Source organism: Lepidothrix coronata, unplaced genomic scaffold (assembly GCF_001604755.1).
Source record: "Lepidothrix coronata isolate B3197 unplaced genomic scaffold, Lepidothrix_coronata-1.0 Scaffold3, whole genome shotgun sequence".
Lineage (NCBI taxonomy): Eukaryota > Metazoa > Chordata > Aves > Passeriformes > Pipridae > Lepidothrix > Lepidothrix coronata.
The window spans coordinates 11,481,039-11,497,637 of record NW_016690183.1 but is presented as its reverse complement, the minus strand read 5'-3'; the positions used below and the strand labels follow the sequence as shown (position 1 = coordinate 11,497,637).

Below are 16,599 nucleotides of genomic sequence, written 5' to 3'. Positions count from 1 at the left end.
TAACCACTAGACCACCAGAGGCCCCTTAGTGATACTAAGCATTGCAAACAACTATTGCAGTTATCTGTTACCAAAATGTAAAATCATGGAATCATTTAGGTTGGAAAAGACCTTTAAAATCAAGTCCAACTGCAAGCCTAACACTGCCAAGTTCACCATTCTTACTGTCTATTACTATAGCAGGAGTCACCTCATCAATTTCAAGAGAAAAATAATCCTTCAACATCTCAATCTTCTGTTTCAGAAACTCCACAATGTACTCAGCAAGCCCTTCTTTTGGGCCATCTTCTTCCGTCCAGCCACTTTCAGGATCCTCTAAAGCAAGCATTGAAAGTTCATATAAAGGAGCTGGCTCCTAAAAATGGAGAAGGCAAAACTTCTGTTAACAAACAGCATGGTCTATTGGAAATCTATAGCTTCTTTCTTCACATAATAACTAATTGCAATATGGCACATCTGCCCTGCAGAACAAACAGTTCTGTTTATCATAACCAGTCTAAAAAGGTTTTAATTTCTTTATGATAGTTCTGTGCAGTCCCCAATCCTGCCAAGTACTGCAATATTTGCAGGATAAATACTGGCAATCAACACTATATTTCTGTAGATTGTGTATTCAAATTAATTATTTGTCCTAATGTAATGAGCAACAGCAAAACTTGGTGAATATCTACAACTGGCACTAATAACAAGCAGCCAGGATGACAATTTAACAGTAGAAGACACAAAAAATTAAGAGTATTCTACATTCTGTTCTTACCGTAAAAGAAACAAAACAACGCTCTTGTAGTGGACAATAACCAACCTGACTGCAACCAAAACTATGCATTTGTCTGACAGGACAGACTTCTTTAAAAAAAACTTGTTATATAGAATGTAATGTAAAATTATACTTACAGATAACCTTAAGACTCCGAAGTTTGCAAAGTCATAAATAAGTATCTGGTAGAAGAGTTCTTGGCTGAATTGAAGCAGAAAAATTAGTTGTATGGACAGGATCACATATCTTCAAGTTACCATAATTAAGAAGGGAAAGTAAGAATCATCCCAGAAACTTAAGATGTACATATCCAGTCATATTAATAAATATCTTGCTTTAACTAAAGAGTTTAAAGATTCACATGTACTATCTAGATATTTACAGTTAAATCTATTTCTTGGTTTCTGACATTATCAGCCACACCGGTGCAGAAATGTTACATACTGAAGCATCCAACCAATATCAATTTATTCCCTGATAACTTATATTTCAACTTCTTTACTCCTTTGTTGCACTGCAAGAAATGCACAGGAGCTGGGAAACTGATAGACATGTGTATCTCAAGTATATTTTCTGATTTGTTACAAAATTTATGTAGCTGGCCCTGTAAGGCTGCACATGCAAAATTACAAACTTTGTGTTACAATCATGTCCTGCAGATACTCTTAATCCAACTGGATACAATGTTTTACAGGACTTTTCTGAAGCTTCTGCTTGCTCATCTTTATACAATGTGCTGTAGATGATCCTGAATCAGATCATGATAATGATCATAGATCACGGAGACAGATGATCATAAAGCAAGAAAAAGCCTTTTCCTTCCCACTCTCTATGAGCACACAATACAGTAGCTGGCATTTTAATTACACTGATTCCCTGAAACTTCTCCAACGTGGGCCAGAATTCCTTCCACTGTTCTGAACTGAATGCTTAAATCTTTAGCCTCATGACTTTTAGGATAGTCAACAAGCGAACAGTGTTGTTTTTCCTCTCATTTCCTTCCTTCTTCTAATTAGCTTCGTAATTGGTACTTATTTCATCTGCCAACAAGTCTAACAGCTTCTTTACCTGAGTTTTGTTGTATTGAGAAGGTACAGTTTTGTCTGATATTGGGCCAGAGCCCACTGTGGACTGACACAGCCAACAAAGGAGTGATCACGCAGCATCTCCTGAAGTTCTGAAACAACACAGGAGTGTGGAAAAAACAAAAAGGATATAATTTCATAATTTTACATAAATTCAGGATTTGCAACCCTGCTCTCATTTATTCAGTTGAGTGGTGTCTTTTTAGCATTAAAGTCTCAGATTATTGTTCAGTCACTACTATAATCCTGCTTCTTCTTATAGGCCTGTCCTACCAATTATTCACGTTTTGAAATATTAATTATTTCCATGCACACTCATACTATTAAAGCATCTATGAGAACAGTTATATAACAGTTAAACTACAAATGCAAATTAAAAAATAAAATCCTTGTGTTTGAATAGCCTTCCAAAATTAATTTCCAGTCATAGGAGATTAGTGAGGGAGAACTGACAAACTTCAAAGAAAATTGCAGATTTAAACCAGCTTTGCAACACAATCTAGTATTGTCAGATTAAATTCTGAAAATGTGTTAGAATAGGTCCATAATTTATTTTTTGTCATAATTTTTTTATTTTTCTCTCATTAAGTAAGTTTTAGTATATATAAATGAGAAGGCTGGGAAAGATATGAGAAGTCAGATTCCATAAAAGAGTTCATTTTAGGCATTCCACAAAGAAAATTCACTGGTTGCCATCCTTGGGAGCAGCTTCGTTACAGAAGCTCAGCATTGCAGTCACAGCATGTACAAAGCACTACACTACCCTAATTCCACCAGAAAAGGTAACATTGTGAGAAGAGATTTCTTTCTTTCCGAAGTCTCATAGGTATTTCTTACACATGTGAAGGCAAGACACAACTTCAGGGAGCTTCACAAGTTTTACTGTGTATTTTGAGACATTTTTGGAAATTTTATGGCTCAGGGACAACTCTGATTTCAGCATTTAAGCAGTGACTATCAGATATGGAATTACTGGCTCAGAATTACCAGTCTTCTGCAAAACATTTTCTGAAGCACAAGTAAAGTGTAAGTACATGCTTTTTAAAGTTCAAGACTTTTAGTAATTTATAAAAAAGTTATTTATTACAATAACAATTCTTAGCAGAAAAGAGAATAATATTTTATCAGTTTCATCATTTCATGTAAGTGGGACAGATACAAATGAAAATGAAAAGCCAAAGCTTTTGTTAAAAGCTTGCTTAGCAGCACAGTGAACTGACTGAGCCTCCCTTTAAATACCTTTTTCCTCAGCGGTTCAAACAACCATAAGGAGTTGCTGAAATAAAAATAATCTTGGGAAGCAAAAGGCTTGCTTACTTGCATGTCCCTGGTTACTGATTTCCTCCTGGAGAGTCAATACACTAGTCAAATTGATAATTCTTCTTCTAGGGGTGCAGGCAGCAGTCATGTCCTTTGTGGTGTCATCTTCCTCCATTTCTATGTCTGTGTCTTCCCGTGGTCTCTTTCTGCAATAGCAAACCAAAAGGAATTCGGTCAATTCTCCTATCACTTAGGCAAAACACAGCAACAGAAAGGATGCTCAATTCACATGCTGTACATTAACACAAGAAATGTAGACAGTTTCCCAGAGATTCCCAGAGTGACAGACTATTTTATTTTGCTTCCAAGGCATAATCTCTTAGGAAAAGGTAGTTCAGAATTTTAAGAGAATTTATGACACACTAATACCAATCACATCAGACAATTGTTTAAGCACCAAGCAAACTGGCCTCTAAAGGACACATTGAAAAAATGTCGGTATTTCTAATGATTTTTTTTCATGATAATTTCTCTGTAGTACTGGGAGGGGGAAATCAGATTCCATCAGATGACTTTTGCCTCTTGTAACTGCTCCTGCAGGAGCTGCACTTTTATCTTTACTAGGTTAATCTCTGCAAAATTCAGTGATGTAGTTTCTCATGTAGTAGGATGAGGGGCCTCCAAAGAGAGACAGACCAGTATGACATCCCTAAACTGATGTCATTATTTATACTGCTTCCTGCCTTTCAGTATGAATGGAAATCCCATTCCAGTTACAAAATTTATCACAAATTATGTAATTTACAATTCACAGATTAAGTTTAATTTCCCAACAACTTGTCATGAAGAGTTATTCTAGGAAATTTTTTCCCTTCTGGAAAAGCAGAAGTCCAAAGAGATCAGAAAACCTACAGTTTCAGGGCCATGCTATGAAATAAATAGGTAGCCTTGCACCACCTCAGGAAAGATGAGACTTACCGAGAAGGTACTGTCTCGCGAGACAAGTGCCCACTCTCACTCAGCCCTCCAGGCTTCCCTATGTCCTCCTGAACATCAGCCATTTCAACCAGATCACTGACTTCTTCCATTTCAGCATCCTGTGGTCTGCTTGCACCCTCTGGAGGTCCTGCATCAACCTCTGTTGTCACTTCAGTGGGGCCTGTATTTGGGGGGTTGTTCACTGGCTGAAGAAAAGCATCCAATTTCTGCTCTCGGGAATCAGTGCGGACCATCTGATGTGCGTAAACTTTATCACTGGTTCCTTTGGTAACCCCAGAAGAGTTGGCTGCTGATTTTGCAACCTCACTGGAAGAAGAGTCAGCCCCTGGAAGCAGTGTCTTCATTCAGACAGATACGAGGAAGCAAATAGATTGAACAGCAAGAAAAAAAAGAAAACAAAACCAGAGAGATCAGCCACACTTCTCACAGTATCTTACTGCTCAGAGGCAAGTTTGAAACCCCAAAAACACAGTGTCAAGTGCCTAAACAGGCCACCAGCTTTGCATCTGCTATCCATATAGAGTGAATGTCATCATCTTAGCAGTTAAAATCATTAGTTAACATTCTTTTGTCTCAAAGGAAAAAAAATTATTGTAATTCTTATGCTATGCTCTACATAAAGAGAGATTAGAAAATCTTCCTGATTTTTTTCTGGTCAGATTAAAAGTGTTGTCAAATACACAGAACAGTTTCCTCAGTCACATCTTCACATAAACCAGGGCAGAATAAAAAACCAATTTACCACATGTGAAGGCCAACATACTTGCAAAATCAAGAAGACTGGTCAGGTACTTGACATAAAAGTATTTAAAATGTTTTCAGAGTTTTTTTCTCTCTTTTGCTTCATTGTTAACATTGGTACACTAAAGCAATTTCATCCCTGAAATAGAGAGCAAAGATCTCAAGGTACCAGTAGAACGCTGATGATTACCAATCCCTGCACAGACTGTACTATTGAACAGAGTAAATGTATCCCTGATGGTTAAAATAGTGCAGAGCTGCAGTCACTTCACATATGTTCTCACCTGAGTGAAGTACATCCTTGAAGAATTAGAGCCCAATAACTTGCTCTCTACATGCTGTTGCACACGCTCTAGAATACTGTCTTCATGAAGAAAATGGACTTCATGTTTTGTAGGGTGCACGTTCACATCTACATTTTGGGGAGCTATTTCCAGACTGAAAAACATTTTAAAAGAAGTTAACCTAAAATATCCCATGGATGGCAGAGAGAGCACAAATTGGTTCAGTACAAAATTTCTCCAGCTTAGGGGCATTACTCTGTGCAAAGAAGTCAAAAAGATTCTGAACCCTGCTAAAGTTACGTTACAGTCAGATTTGTTTAGTACATTAAAAAATAATTAATCTGAAGGACTCTACTCCAAACTCACCAAAATCAGCTTAAACCAATAAGCTTAAACCAATTTCTCTATTTTATAACTACAAAAACCTTTTTTAGAAATATCTTTTACTTGCAGTGTCTCACGAATTAATATGAAAGGACTTCAGCTGAAGTTACAGACATTCACTACTTCTAAAAATAAGGTCTGTCTTCTTAAGATTTAATGTGATTTAATTATCTCCTGTCTGGTGATTAATTACCTCAGTGCAGTGCTTAACATTATTATCAGGAACAGAAGTGTTTTTCTAAACCTACTCAGCCTAGCTATATCCTACAAGATGGTATTAACAGGCTACTTCTTCCTATTACTTTACCTTAAGTATAGGAATGGATGGGTACTTTTTGGCAAATAAGCAGCGTACACAGTTTCTATGGCTTTCCGCAAAGCGGCTGACTCTACCAACCGATCTGAAACACAGAACAGAAGGCTATTTCCAAAGAGCCCGGCTGAAATACACTGCAAAGCGCCCAACCACTCCTTCAGACCAACACCTTCATGCTTGGTATCTTCAAAGGGTATCTGTTATACCCATTTTTCCCCCGAGGCCTATTTATTCTTCATATAAAACCAGGAATAGACAGTATTGTCTTAGTGTGTTTTACAAGATTTTTTTCCACAAATACCAAAATAACCCAACTACCTTTTTATTATTTCAATACAGTCAAGGTTTCTTGCATCTCAGGTCAGTGTTGTTACAGAATGAAGAGATCACTCTGTGTAAGTCAGCAGGATACAATCATTACCTTGATACTCCAAAGCTTAAGTTTCTTTAGGCCCAGTTTTAGCTGCTTTCATTATTTAGAGTGCAAAGCATGATGCACATTACAAAACTAAAAACATTTTAAGATCTACAAGTAAGTGAAACACTTATTCTTCAAAACGTGTTTAAGAAGGCTTATACATTTTGTAGGTCTGCAGAAAGTTTTGTCCTTATGATTATGTAAGCAACATACAACTGTACAAAATGCTGCCTTTTTTTTTCAAACTTACGGTTTATGAAGAGTAAAAATATACATTTCTTCACAGAGTAGTTTGCATTCGTGATGTAACCTTTCATTTTAAAGGCCAGATTTGCATCTTCACAGCCCACTTCTATCAGTTCCCTATTAAGTTTGACAGAAACAAACAAAAAATTAATTCTTCTGTTGATGCAAATTTCTAACAGTACTCACAAGTAGCGATATACTGACCTATATTCTAGTTATATCACAGTAATGAAAACATTAAAATTATTTGAGAATTCAAACATTCATTGCTAGGCCACAACAATTATTTAACCTGAACTGCATTGTTTCTTCTTCCTAAGTAAATGTAAACTAGTAATGTTGTATGATTAGAGTCTGTAAAACTACTCCTATTTTCTTTTTAATACCATATCACAGTATTCATAATATTATAATTTATTGATAATTCTAATATGCATTTCTCTGTGTAAGTCATTGACAGTGACAAGGACACTTCAAAATTGTCAGCAGCCAGGGAAGAACACGTTTTTTTCTTGGACTTCTCCGTCTGCTTTTGTAATCTAGTATTTCTTGATGAGCTGTTAAGAAGTCATTAAAATGTGAAAACTTTTCTCTTTCTCATGCACACAGATTCTAACATTAGTTATTTTCATAACAGTTTTAATAATTTTCATGATTCATTAGTTAAGGAAATCCACTTTGGTGGTTTGTGAGCACAACTCTCTAACAAGGCATTATGCCAACTTCCAAATTTAACACAGAAAAGGTTTAAGGGCTACCTATTTTCAATTCAACCTCAATATATACTGAGCACCATTTTTATCATTGATTTTTATCAATGTGTTCATTTTTAAGTCAAAATAACATCATTTTCAACTGGGCAAAATAAAAGTTTTGCTTGAAAACAAATGACCAAAGCATTTAAGTTGACATGGACTGTACTGAACTGTATAAAGGAAAAATTGTATCAAAAGAGCATCCGTAGTAGATAAAAACAAATGCATAACAAAGAAATAAAAACAACACCACGAACTTTAATACTAACCAGCCTCTCTATTTGCTGTGCTTCCTAAAGGTGCTTCCATTAAAAGTTACATTCATTATATCTGTGTGACTTTGGTAACAGAATCAAAGTGACACCCAAGTATTTGTGGGACAAATCCGTTCAATGAACTCTTCACAGCTGAATGTGAAAGAGAGATTTTTTCCTAAAGTGGCAGATATGTCTTGTGAAGATGATTGGTTTTATTTGGTTTTAACTTTTCTGTCTGATTTACACAGCCTTAGCTAATGCAGCTTTTCTCAAAATAAGAAACCATAAGATTTTAGAAAAACTACGGTGAGTAGCTTTAAAATTTATCAGATAGCAGACTGGTAAGAAGCAATAAGATTTTCAAGGCACAGGAAGAGCCTAGGAACTTGTAGAGAAAACAGGTTCAGCTTGCTGGTTTTGCACGAGCATGCAGAAAGTTACAAGCAGATGGTTCCCTTTTTGTGCATTAAAGGAACGACTTTGTGACTTCCCTCTTCCCTTCAGTACAGAAATAAAAGCTACATATTCTTCCAGAGAAGGGAGAGCTCTCTTATTGCAGCACTCTCTCTTCTCTGCAATTCACCTCGCAGGAAACAAGGAAAGTTAGCACAACCCATGGTCTTAAAAAGAGAAAGGGAGGGTGATTCACTAGAAAACTTTATGTCAAAAGTAAACTGGACATCAACATACCTGCTAACAGCATTTCCAAAGATGGACCTAATGTTGTCCACTGTTGAGGCGTTGGATAGGGTTCTAACATCTGACACGGTATCACCTTGCTAAAGAGAACAAAAATGAGTATCAATCAATTCACATTTCTGGCTGAAGTTTTAGAAATACTTTAAACTAAACAATAGCATTTCTAAAACAAAGGCATGGAACATAAAACATAACATCATAATAATGCTTTCATATTCTTATTTACTTATTTATGCTTAAAAAGGCAATAGATGGTAAGTGGCACGGGTTTACAAGATTTGCTAGAGCACATCAGACCCATTCAGGCCAGTAACTCCATCTTGGAAAATGAGGAACACACGCAGTTCAGTAAATAATTATCAACAATACCACAGAACAAAGGCAATCTACTCCATCCTCTTTCATTCAGTAATTTGTAATTAGACTCTCAAGAGATGCTGAAACAGCTCATAAAGCTAAACCAAAACATAACATTGACCACCTAGAAAATTTCAAACTCCTGACAAACTTTTCTTTTTTACTTCTAACTGATGTGCTTTCTATCCAAACTGCACCAATGTACAGTTCAACATTTTAGTACATGGGAAGGCTCTGTGTGCTACTCCTGTTGCAAAAGATGCAGTGCAAATTTTCAAATATACATATTATGTATACATACACAGACACACAGTCAAGTTATAAAGACTTTATCTACACACCTTTTTAACTGAAAAGCTGATGCCTGAGTTATGGATGGCATACCTGAAAAACAGGTAAACATAAGTCTGCAGTATGTGAAAGAAAAGATTATTTGCCCTGATTGCTGAAAAGCAGCTAGTAATGGGCACAAGCAATTTCACTTCCTATTAGACAGTAATGCTATTTGAGCCAAAATGAGCTTTTGTAGACTGAACTACTATAAAAATTAACTGTCTTCTATTTATAGCTCACCTGTAACCATATGAAATTCAAGGATCAGATTAGCTTATTCTTCAAAATAAAGGATCAACTTCTATAGACCTGGTTAGTTCAGTTTCACTTCATAGGTTTAACTAAATAAAACCAGCAAAATGTCCTCAATATAACAGACTCAAGTCTCAACTACTATGGAGAAGGATCTGAATAATGGCTAGCTTGCCCTCCTAACTTCCCCTACCCAGATGGTTCAGCTGCCTGTGATCCCAGGGCTGAGTTCTGATACACTACAGCTGCAAAACCTTGGCTCAAACTTTTAGGGAAGTTACTGCATCGTGAGAAAAAAACACACCACAGAACCTTGCAAGATGAGAAATGTAAAAATGCAGACAGAGAATAGACTGCGACTGGGAATTCAAAAATTCAAGAGAAAAAAAAAACAAAATTAAATAATAGAAAAATCCTAATGAGAAAAACAAAATACCAGTGAGCTGGAAGCCTGTACCTCAGCAAGACTTTAGATTATGCTTTTCCACAGAACAGCAGGACCTGATTTTCCACCTCCTGACTGGTCTGCCTGACCAGTAAAGACTCTTAAACAGCTCATTCAGGAAACAGGCTAACTCCTGGTGCACAGTCTTGCTACTCTTTCCTACCTTTTGTGTTTTCTGAAACTGTGAAGCAGTTCTTTTGTTTAGATTGTGTAGACACGGATTGCAAAGCCTCTGCACATGGCAAAAAATGCAACCAAGGGGCCCAGGAAGGGAACATCCAGTAGGTAAAGTGATATTACTCTTTTTTGTGGATGTGAAATTGCCATTCAGCTATTTTGAATTTCGCCAAATCTCAATGCTCCTGTGCAGTTTTTACATGGATTCTATTCAGCCCAAATGCATTTAGAGTTCAAGTCTATCACCATTTCTTTGCTGGAATTCTTACAAATAATTAATAGTCACGGATAGAATACATTGTTTCTCCTCTGAATTTTTCATATCAAATTGGATGGACTGTTATCTGACACTGCACACTAACAAATAGTTTAAAAAAAGCCTAACAACAAAACCAACAACAACAAAAAAAAAATTACACCAAACACACACCTGCCAGTCCCTCTGAAAAACCCCATACTTCTGCCATAGGAGTATACAAAATTGGAGCTTCCTATTTTAGTTTACCTGCTAACAACTTCTAGTATTTTTGCATATTCTTCATTTGGGTTTTTCAAAGCTTTTCTCCTTGTATTTACATTGTAAAAGAGATCTTCAACCTACAGAGGGAAAGATCACAATTACAAATAATTTCAAAAATCCTCTCTTACTATATAGTTAATCTAAATCCATCTTATTAATTTTTTTATATATAAATTTTATGAGAATACTTTAGTTTATGAAGGATCAACATTCAATTTATTCCTTACCTTCTATATTCACCTAACAAAATGCAAATCAAGAGAAACACATTCTTTCAAGTATTTTGGTACATCAGGATTTTAACCAGTAACAACTCTACAGCTCCCTTTTCAGTGAAAGTTATATACCTTCTACCAAAGATGACAACGGATTCCCTGATTACACCGTGTTTTAATGAAATGCTAAAACAGTTGCTGCACTCAAGGCTGTTAATGTAATTAGAACAGCAACTTAAACTGTACATTTTCACTATTTATTTAAACAACATGCAAATCATTTTTCTGCTATACTGAGAAAGGCAGAAATTTGAAGTCCAGCTTCTTTTTCAGACACATTATCCTAAACATTGACACGTGAAGCTTGCTGGGTGTATGCTCCCACAGCAGAGACACATCTGCAGACTCCTAGGCCAGACTTCCCCTTCTCACCGCACGCTGTGCAAAATGGATACTCCTTCCCAATCTGATCTCCTTATTCTTCATAATCCTAATCCCAATCCTAATCCCCACTCACATTCAAGTCTTGCTATGATATATGAAAGATATGACTGGAAAACAAAGCTATGACTGGAAAACAGTGGTTTTGCAGTTTCCTGCGCCAGCCCTCATCTTCTCACTGTGGTTCACACAGTGTAGACCACTCTCCATATTCCCAGCTTTTTGTAAACCCTAACTATCCATTGAGGTTTTCAGCAGTCCAGACAGACTATGAAATATTTTTGATAGTAAATGACTATGCTGTCCTCAGAAGGAAAAAAAAAAACAGGATCTTCTGAAATTTACCTTGCTGCCTTTGGTGAAGAAAACAAGACCAAAAACCCAACAAAACCAAACAACATATTTTACAAGGTGATACTGTCACATATCTTACAACAAAATTGGTGCAAGCCCAGCCACCAGGGAAGAGAAAAGAGACAAGAGAAAACGGGCACAAAGCCTACTGTGATCTGAGTTCCTTGGTTTCCAGCACAGGGTTTCGGAGGGGCTTTAATTTTTCCATCACTGTAAGTAGCTCTAGGCAGAAAATAAAAAGTTGTCAAACATCTAGATTTAGAGGAGGGCAGACACAGACAGATGATGACAATGGAATAAGACAAAAGAAATCCCATTATCATCACACTCCTCCCAGCAAAGAATTTGGGCCATTGAAAATCAATCCCTCCCCCCACATTTCTGCTAGAGGAAAACTGTTTTCATTGATTTTAAGAGCCAGAGGGGCAGTGGGGGAGTGGGAATAATAGAAGCGGAAAAGGGGCAGATAATGACACATGCATATTTAAATTGTATTACTGAGACTTTTCCTGTAAAGGTAGGACTATTGCATTCTATCTTTCTTCAGAAAATGAGACACGGCCTAATAACAATTCTTCCACTAGACTTTACACTCCCGTTATAGTAACAAGAAATTCTTGACTTTACTGTAAGATCAGTTCCATTCTGACTGTAACAGGACTTGGAGCATAGGAGATTTCCGACCTATGTAGGTCTTTCAGCAAGTTATACAGAGGCATAGTTTCATACAAATTGTGAAATTTTATCCTGAAATGGAGGTAAAGACAAGTGTTTATCCTACATTAGCTGCTGAAGTAGAATCCCCTTTAAGATTCCCTGACCCCCAACCCCAACTTTTAAAATACATTGTTTAGCTAAAGCTTACCTTTACAATTTGGAAAAAAAAATCACTCAAACCATGTTTTCTCACATTCTTTTTTGTAACTACCCTTACTCTACCCTCCTCCTTAATAAAAGCACTCAAAAGAGATACGTGTCTTTGTTATTCCATGCAGTAGAAGTCACATGGATCATAGGCAGCATACCTGAATGCACACTTAGCATCAGCTGTTTTAGTTGTTACTGTAACATGGGCAACATGACTGATGCTCGCCAATGCCTAGGAAAGGAGAAAGCATATTTGTAAACCTTGCTCTGGAGAACACTGAGGTGTGTACACACTTTAAACAGGGTGGCTAAATTTTGATATGCCACTTGCAAGTAATTAATAAAAAACCTTAAAAGAAAATTGCAGGTCAGTAAAGCTTTAACAAACTTTAAAACCTGTACTGCTGACTTTTATCTGGAGACCTTCTTCTGGCCTTTCTAACATTTCGTTACCTCTTAAAGTGCAAGTGGTTAACCATGTAACATAACTAAAAGAAATTTGCAAATTTATTACAGTTGGGCACTTTTCTTTCTTCCATATTAACAAAAAACAGCTGGAAGGTTTTAGCTCTTATTTCTTCATCTTGACCCAAGTTCTTATCTTGACTGTAGGTAATACTACAGAGTTAGGTAACAATGGTTTTCCTGGAAAACTCAATGGACAAGTCTGCACAGATGCAACCAGCCTCAGGACCAGATTCCACTGGCTGTGGAAATTATTATGTTGCAAGTGTGTGAGGAGAGGACTTATGCAGCCTACCCTCTGGAGCATGCAAGGATCTATGTATCTGAGCACAGGTATATATCTTGTTGTTCAACTGGCATGGAAAGCTAAACTCATCCATGACTGTTCTTCCAGAGAAGCTTAGATACAGCCTATGAGAATATGAAGAACTCGTATATCTGAGAGTATATCTGATAATAACTTTATTTAATAGCAAAAGCAAAGGAAGACAAATGTACATTTCAAACATCTAATTTTAAGTGTGGTTTTAGAACAAATGTCTGGCATCAAAGAGTCACCTTTCACTCAGATTTTTCATTGCCTTTTACCTGCAGCATTTGACAAAAGAAGCCTTGTTTTACTTCAAAAAAAAAATCTTACTCCAGAAAACAAGAAGAATATATACGTCTCCCTAGGCATCCATCCAATATTGAAAGACACAAAAATGTATTTTGAACTATATTCACATGGCAGACTCTTGGAAAACAGAAGCTTCTGTTAAGAGTACTGGGAATGAGATAGTACACCCCACTACAGCAAGATAGCAACAATGAACAGTTTCAAAACCTTGATGAAGAGCTCACCTCGCCCCTAAAACCATATGTAGAAATACTAGCCAAATCTTCAAATTTTTGCAGTTTACTAGTAGTAAATCTCTCACATACAATGTTCAGATCTTCTTTCTATGGGAAAGAGACAAGCAATAGTCACTTTGCAAGTTTTTCAGGATCAAAAACATTTATAACTTGAAATAATTTTTAAAGGTCATATTAAACACCAGCATACAGCTGTCAAGTTTATTTACTTACTCTGATACCACAGCCGTTATCTTGGACCTGGATGAGCTTCAAACCACCTTCTTTAACTATTACCTGGATACTTGTAGATTTAGCATCCAAACTGCAGAAACCAAGAAAGCATTCTAAAGAACAAAGGACTACACGACGATTTAAAATTTATTTTTTCTCATACAAATGATAATTTGTTTCTACTCATCACTCATACTGGAATTCATTCTGTTACGTGTGAATCTTTACTGTCTCCTTCCTTTTTAACTACAGTGATACATAATTCTAAATCATCATCCACAATACTTATGAAGAACTTTCAGAAATTAAAAAACTAAGGAGGTACCTAGGCCAATACACAGATCTTCTCTCCCCACTACTGAAACCTACTGCGGAATCTGCTGCTTGTTTTCACACAGCTGATACAGCTCACTACACCAGACAGAGTTCTGTTTAATATTTTTATATATGATCTGGACAAGGGGATTGAGTGTACCCTTAGTCAGTTTGCAGATGACACCAAGTTGGGTGGGAGTGTTGATCTTCTGGAGGGCAGGAAGCCTCTACAGAGGGATATGGATCAATGGGCCAAGGCCAATCCTATGAGGTTCAATAAGGCCAAGTGCTGGATCCTGCACTTGGGCCACAGCAAGCCCAGACAGCGCTACAGGCCAAGGGAAGAGTGGCTGGAGGCCTGTTGGAAAAGGACCTGAGAGTGCTGGTCAACAGCCGGCTGAACACGAGCTTGCCCAGGTGACCAAGAAGACCAATGTCATCCTGGCTTGTATCAGGAATAGTGTGGCTAGCAGGATCAGGGAAGTGATTGTCCCTCTCTATTTGGCACTGGTGAAGCCGCACCTCAAGTACTGTGTCCATTCTGGGCCCTTCAATACAAGGACATTAAGGTGCTGGAGCAAGTCCAGAGAAGAACAACGGAGCTGGTGAAGAGTCTGGAGCACAAGTGTAATGAGGAGCAGCTAAGGGAGCTGGAGTTGTTTAGCCTGGAGAAACAGAGGCTCAAGGCAGATCTTATCACTCTCGACTTGAAGGGAGGTTACGACAAGTTGGGGGTTGGTCTCTCCTCTCAAGGAACAAGCAATAGGACAAGAGGAAAGGGCCTCAAGTTGGACCAGGAGAGGTTTAGATTGGATATTAGGACAAATGTCTTCACGGAAAGGGATGCCAAGCATTGGAACAGGCTGCCCAGGGAAGGGGTGGAGTCACCACCCCTGGAGGTATTCAAAAGACGTGTAGACGTGCTGCTTAGGGACATGGTTTAGTGGTGGACTCGGCAGTGTTAGGTTAATGGTTTGACTCAGTGATCTTAGTGGTCTTTTCCGCCCTAAATGATCCTATGAATTACTAACTTGGCACCGAAAGCCAAGGATTCATAAGTTTCTCAAACAAGAACAAAGCACACCGAACACAACGCGAACACTGCCCTGCCGTGCGCTCAGTACGGGCACACACAGGACTGCCCTCCTCAGCACCCGAGCCCACGCCCGCCCCTCGCTACACGCCGCGACGCACGGCCGGCCCGCGCCGGGGGCACGCCCCGCGTTACCAGTTCTCGATCATCTCCTTGATGGCGTTGGCCGGCCTCTGGATGACCTCGCCGGCCGCGATGCGGTTCACCACGGCCTCATCCAGCCGCCGGATCACGCCGGCCATGAGTGCGGGGACAGGCGCGCGGCCCCGGCCGCCGCCGCGCGGGGAGCGGCGCGGGGACGCGCCGGGGGCGGGGTGCCGCGGGGGCGCGCAGCGCGGGAGGGAGCGCGCCTCCTGCCGGCGGGAGGGCGCGCGGCGTCTGGGGCCCGGGAAGGGGTGGCCGGGACCCCGCTGTGTGTGGCCACGGCCCCTAGGGGGGATGTATGTCGGACCTGCGGGCCCTGGTGGACAACAAGCTGCCCGTGAGCCAGCAGCGTGCCCTTGTGGCCAAGAAGGCCAATTGTGTCCTGGGGTGCATTAGGAGGAGCATTGCCAGCAGGGCGAGGAAGGTGATCCTGCCCCTCAGCCCTGGTGAGGCCACATCTGGAGTGCTGTGTCCAGTTCTGGGCTCCTCAGTACAAGAGAGACATGGAGCTCCTGGAGCGGGTACAGTGGAGTGCAACAAGGATGACTGGGAGAGTGGAGCATCTTCTTATGAGGAAAAGCTGAGGAAGCTGGGCCTGTTCAGCTGTGGGAAGAGATGACTGAGAGGGGCCCTCATTAAAGTGTATAAGTATCTATAGGATGGGTGCCAAGGAGATGGAGCCAGGCTCTTCTCGGTGGTGCCAAGAACAAGATGAGAGGCAATGGGCAGAAACTGATGCCCAGGAAGTTCCACCTAAATAGGAGGAAGAATTGCTTTACTGTGCGGGTAACTGAGCACTGGTACAGGTTGCCCAGAGTGGTTGTGGAATCTCCCTTTCTGGAGATATTCGGGAATCCTCTGGATGCAATCCTGTGCAATGTGCTTTAGGATGGCCCTGCTTGAGCCGGGAGGTCAGACAAGCCGACCCACTGTGATCCCTTCCAACCTTACCCATCCTGTGATTCTGTGAACTGCTGCGAGCACTGTGGCTGTTGTGTCCGTCGAGGCTGAACTCTGTGCCTATAGACAGCAGGACATACTGCACTGGGTGTCTGACTCCTGTATGTGTGCCAGGATTCTTTCCAGGGTGTCCTGTATGCACTGTGATATATGTCTTTGGAATCACAGTACACAGTTACTCTATAACCTCAGGAATTGCTCACAAATATAAAGCAGATTTGTGCCATTTGTACAATGGCTAAAACTCGGCAGCAATTGCCAAGCTTTGGAGTCTCCTGAGGTTTGGAGACACTTGTCCAGCAGAGCTCTTGCTTTCTCTGTCAGTGCTTACAGAACTGGTGGTTAAGCATTGGAACGGATTGCCCAGGGAAGCAGTGGAGTCAACATCCTTG

The 16,599-nt window shown here is 39.4% G+C and overlaps 1 protein-coding gene across 1 annotated transcript in view; it reads right to left on the bottom strand.

The window, feature by feature from the left end:
• The window catches only part of MLH1 (mutL homolog 1), a 19,038-nt gene extending 2,836 nt beyond the window's left edge, over positions 1-16,202 (bottom strand). The window contains exons 1-17 of the mRNA XM_017820172.1: positions 16,199-16,202; positions 15,239-15,563; positions 13,696-13,786; positions 13,471-13,569; positions 12,321-12,394; positions 11,445-11,517; positions 10,271-10,362; positions 8,900-8,942; positions 8,193-8,281; positions 6,495-6,607; positions 5,818-5,911; positions 5,127-5,280; positions 4,081-4,439; positions 3,160-3,308; positions 1,826-1,934; positions 895-958; positions 191-355 (exon numbers count right to left, since the gene is read on the bottom strand). Coding sequence (XP_017675661.1) covers positions 191-355; positions 895-958; positions 1,826-1,934; positions 3,160-3,308; positions 4,081-4,439; positions 5,127-5,280; positions 5,818-5,911; positions 6,495-6,607; positions 8,193-8,281; positions 8,900-8,942; positions 10,271-10,362; positions 11,445-11,517; positions 12,321-12,394; positions 13,471-13,569; positions 13,696-13,786; positions 15,239-15,563; positions 16,199-16,202 — 2,097 coding nt within the window. The remainder of the gene's footprint in view (positions 1-190; positions 356-894; positions 959-1,825; positions 1,935-3,159; positions 3,309-4,080; positions 4,440-5,126; positions 5,281-5,817; positions 5,912-6,494; positions 6,608-8,192; positions 8,282-8,899; positions 8,943-10,270; positions 10,363-11,444; positions 11,518-12,320; positions 12,395-13,470; positions 13,570-13,695; positions 13,787-15,238; positions 15,564-16,198) is intronic.
• Between the last annotated feature and the right edge of the window lie 397 nt (positions 16,203-16,599).